Here is a 4,728-nt window from a genome sequence, read left to right as displayed (position 1 = left end):
GCAATTATTTGTATTTTAAATTGTTACAGTATCTAATTACACACAACTTACATATCACAATCTAAGCCTTTGAAACAGGAGGAACATAGAATGGTTTTCAGAACATCTTATGGGTCAAAAGACGATATTTTAAAGTTCCACTAACAAACAGAGTAACAGAGTTTGAAGCATTAGGTAACTTTGTCCAGTTGAGAAATTAAAACTTCTAAAACAAAAGAACCAGGATTCTCTATGTTTACCTTTAATGTGAGGAAATTGGCAAAGGGAACTCTAAGAGGAACAAACAGAACTTATCAGTGTCTTCTTTAGAACTTGGTGTTCTCTCCCTTCTTTGCTGAAAGAGAAGCAAATGCCTGTATCCTTTATTTAAAATACGAAAATAACTTACAATAACTCCTACCAGCACGAAGTTTAGTAAAAATTAGTATAGGCATAGAACTAAGCCTTTGTTTTGAAGTTTTAAATCGTAGGCAGTTGGAGTTTTGTGTGAGGTGTACAGGGTTTCAGGTGATTACATTTAAGACGTGTATCTTTACCTTGGGAGATGGGTGACTATGCCTTGACAGCTGAGCAGAGGTTACCTCATCCTTTCATGCTGTTGTCTGTCTTCTATCTAGTTGCTAGGTAATGTGTTAAACTGGTTTTTTTGACTTTCCAGAACAATATCTAATTAGCAAATAACACAATTCAGTGACATTTAGCAGTATGCAAATTCCAGACACTGCAATCATGAAAACTGTAAATACAGTCTTTTCTGTGGGCCTGGAAACAAAGCAGTCCACTGTATTGGGGCAAGGCCAAGCACTGCATTTCACCAGACGTTTCATGGAGAACCCATCATACATGACATAAAAGACATACATGAAGACAGCTTCAAAGATAACTCGGAAGAAGATGCTGCTCGTGTAGGTCCACCAGAGTGACCCTTCAATGCGGACCTTCTGATTTTTGATCTCTTCTATGTCCTTGAATTCACTCTTTATCTCTCCCTTAATGAACTTCCTCTTTTTCTCATGTCTTCGGTAAGCAACATGCATGGCCACCAGAAGAGCCGGCGTGGATACAAAGATCAGCTGCAGCGCCCACAGTCGGATGTGAGAGATGGGGAAATAGTGGTCATAGCACACATTTTTGCATCCAGGCTGTAGAGTGTTGCAGATAAAATCGGCTTGCTCATCTCCCCACACCTCCTTTGCGGCCACAACAAGGATCATAATACGGAAAATAAAAAGGACCGTGAGCCAGATTTTTCCAATGCTGGTGGAGTGTTTATTGACACCCCCTAAAATAGTCTGCAGTGTGCTCCAATCCATCTTTTCCTATGGGTGGTTTGTGCTGAAAAAGACAAAATGAACACAATAAGGGAATGGCTAGTCAGGACAGAATCTGGGAGTTTTCTCTGGGTCTCAGCAAAGTGAGCTGTCTTCAATCCCTTCCCAAGCAAATGCCAACTTACCAAAAATGGTAAAAACAAAGCCAACTTAGTTTGACATAAGGATTAAATATATAGTTCCCAAACCACCTTGAACATGTTTTTATGTGTTCCCTAAAGGTTACCTAATAAAGAGCAGCTGCTCCCCTGAGTTATTCACCCAGTCTTTAGCACATAATAAAAATGTGGAGCACCACAAGCAAAAGTACGCTTCACCTTAAAGGCTAGACTTAGTTTTGACTGAACCCACAGAATCCTATGTGGAAAACTCCTTGGGTCTTTTCAGTTCCTTTGCACAAGTTACTCAGCACACGGGACTGCCTTCCCCAGTTACATCTGCTTGGCAGCTTCAAGTTTGGAGCTCTACCACTGGGACTGATACTAACTTGGGCCAATCTTGCCTTAAAGACAGAGAGGCCAAGTGCAGATGAGTCACAAGATCAGGAAGTAATTTATGTAAATCCACCCAATCCAGTGTTGCATCAAGTCTCCCTGCAGAGAAACTTTCCTTAAAATACTTCAGTTAATTTTCAAGGACTTGCGATGTGGCAATGAAATGGTTGTTATCAATGGCAGAAGTTTACATTTGAGGCACCCAAGTTAAATTTCACAAAGGGCCCCACTCCCTTTTCTTTTTCTATATGAAAAGGAACATGTTAGAAATGTTCTCTCCATACACCCAACAGGTCCATCTTAAGTTCTGATTATGGACTGATGATAGGACTGATTGCTTAGTACTCAGGGATTTCTATTTTGGTAAGTGTTGCAACTGGCCATGGTTTTAATTTAGGAATGTTTGTAAGAGACACAATATGAAAAATGACAGAAAATTCAACTCAGTGATTGATCCTACAGTTATTGGCCAACAAAGTAACATCATCATATTGTGGTTTAGAACAAAAGCTTGCTTGGGTAATATGCTAGATATTAAAAATGGACAGAGAGAAATGGCTTCATTTATAGTCTGAGAAGCAATTGGAGCCCTTGGACCAATTTTCCATAAGCCAATGGCTTTGGCTTTCTTTTCATCACAGGATATGATCTGTCTTCATTTATTCATAGTTACACCTGTCTTTCACAATCAGCCTTCTTCTAAACAAGATTCCACCCTTTTCACAATCCTGATGAGTAATCTTGTTTTCTACCCTTTCTAAGCTGGTAGTGAATCCTCCTTAAAAGGATTGTGCTTTCCTCATTTTGAGCAAGTTTGATCCTGTTTCATGATGTACTTCCTCAGCAAGTTCGGAAGGAATCTCTTTACCACGTCTTATCTCAGGCACCAGCATTGAACTGGAATGATCCACTGCCACAGTGGTCATAGGAGGCAGTAGGAACATGGAGACGATTCATGGACACAAAAGTTATATAATAATCAAAAATAACCGTGAAACAATTATAAGCCCTATTCAGCTTGAAAATGATAAGCATTATCAGAAAAAACAGTAGTTTAGTCTGGTGTCAGCCCTAACCTTTAAACAGAGACTGTCTAAACCAAACCTGTTGCCATATAATCAATTCCAATTCATAGGGACCCTATAGTCTAGGAGATCCTAAATGAACTGGCTGTCCTGTGGAACATTCCACACCGTTGTCTAGTTCTACCAGAAGAGCAGAACCACTGAAAGCAACAAAACTTGGATTCAGATTTTAACAAAACTATCTTATGGAATTAGACATTTTAGTTCTGTTCATGGGCACTTACTAAGTGGAAAACAAGACACTCATTGAAATAAAATCTTCCCTGGTTTATATGGATACATCTGGCCAAAAATATTGTAGGTGGGGGTAAAGGCAGCTTTATGCCTTTGCCCTCTTCCATAAAATTAACCGCAGATCCTACACTCTTTTATAAACCAGTTCAGTCACCACCAGGTGAGAAAAATACAGTTTGAGGTCAATCCTATAATGTTCAAAAATTTTAAAAAGCTTTTGGTTGAGACACAACTACCTATCTTTTTAAAGGTCCTTTCGGGTAACAGGAGTAAATTAAAACTTGACCTCTGGATGGGATAGGAGTACTAGATTAAGATGGATTAACCAAGCAGGATGAAATTGTTCGCAGCATTCCTATCAGCCTCGGAGCTGCCCTCCTGACCCTCCAAGTGGGTCACAGAGCGGCTCGGACCTGGCCCACACCATCCGGCAATGATCCCGGACACTGCCCCAGGGCGAGAGGAGGTGCAGGTTCTGTTCTTAGAGAAGGCACCGAGTGATTCTCTGGGTTCCAGAAAAGGCAAACAGGAGTTCTTTACCCCTGAACTTCTCAGCCCTTATTTTTCGGTGGTCGACCTTGATTAGCTCTCCCCAGAGTTCCACTGCTCTCCTTCACAAAGGTCTGTAATTTTGACAGAATAGTTTCCAAAAGGACTCAAAAGGGTAAACGGGGACATGGCTGTTGGCCAGATTCTACTGACTCCAAACATCTCAAGACAGAATCTCAAGCAAATGGTCTTGTGTCTGGGTATCAGAAAGCTTGAGGACGCACATGTTCAAGTTTACCCCCTTCCCCCAGTGAGGGGGCACTGAAGAACTGAGGCAAAAGTTCTTAAAGAACATGTTTTCTCAACTGCACACTATCTGTAAACAAGTTTCTTAGAATTTTTCCTTCCAGCTGGAAACAAACGCTCTTGAATTGTTTACGAAAAAGAGAAGCTCCCAAAAAACTGATCCAGGTTTCAGCGGCCGTGCCCCTGCTCTATGGAGCTGCGTTCGTGCGAGTCTAGCTGATCCGTGTCCCGACCCCAGCCCCAGTGCTTTTTTTACAAAAGCAGTTCAGTTCGTGAGGAGCTGAAGGTCAGCTTCCTCCAGGGGAGCCTTCCTGCTTTACAAACAAAATCGAATTTTCTTTCCAAGCCAAGCCTTCAGTGAATTTAGAACTTTTGGTGGCGGCGGATAATGCAGCCCGGCGACCAAAGAGGTGTGAGAGAAGTTCCCCCAAAGGATTATCGACCATTACATAATCACTGCGGATGGCCTCGCTACCTTCTCCTCCGCCCACCCTCGCCCGCGTCCGGCGCCCCGAACCCCGTTGCCGCGTCCCAGCGCAAGCCTGGAAATCCGGTCCGGAACACCGGATCCCAGGCTCCGAACGGGGCTGAGAAACTCCCTTTCCAGAAGTTGCACACTCGCCCCCTGGGACTCGCTGGAGGTCTGCGGCCGCAACTGCCGGTCCGGAACCGCGCAGACTCCCAGTGCGCCCCGGGCGCCGAGCGGAGCGCCCGCGGGGGCTCAGGTCTCCGGTCCGACCCGGCGCGGGGCCAGCGAGCCTCACCTGCGGCGGGAGCGCTGGAGCAGGC

General features: G+C 43.6%; 1 protein-coding gene across 1 annotated transcript; it reads right to left on the bottom strand.

Moving 5' to 3' along the window:
* Positions 1-336: 336 nt before the first annotated feature.
* GJB2 (gap junction protein beta 2) lies at positions 337-4,728 on the bottom strand. The gene is made up of 2 exons (XM_004388402.3): positions 4,704-4,728; positions 337-1,335 (listed from the first exon to the last, which is right to left on the bottom strand). Exon 2 carries the CDS (start codon positions 1,311-1,313, stop codon positions 633-635), a length of 681 nt encoding a protein of 226 aa, XP_004388459.1. The 5' UTR covers positions 1,314-1,335; positions 4,704-4,728; the 3' UTR covers positions 337-632.

The sequence above is a fragment of the Trichechus manatus genome, unplaced genomic scaffold, assembly GCF_000243295.1.
Source record: "Trichechus manatus latirostris isolate Lorelei unplaced genomic scaffold, TriManLat1.0 scaffold00210, whole genome shotgun sequence".
NCBI lineage: Eukaryota > Metazoa > Chordata > Mammalia > Sirenia > Trichechidae > Trichechus > Trichechus manatus.
This window is presented reverse-complemented; position numbering and strand designations above follow the sequence as displayed.

Bases quoted from the DNA above. Each gene is read 5' to 3' on its own strand.
- GJB2 (XM_004388402.3), bottom strand. From the start codon at position 1,313: ATGGATTGGAGCACACTGCAGACTATTTTAGGGGGTGTCAATAAACAC.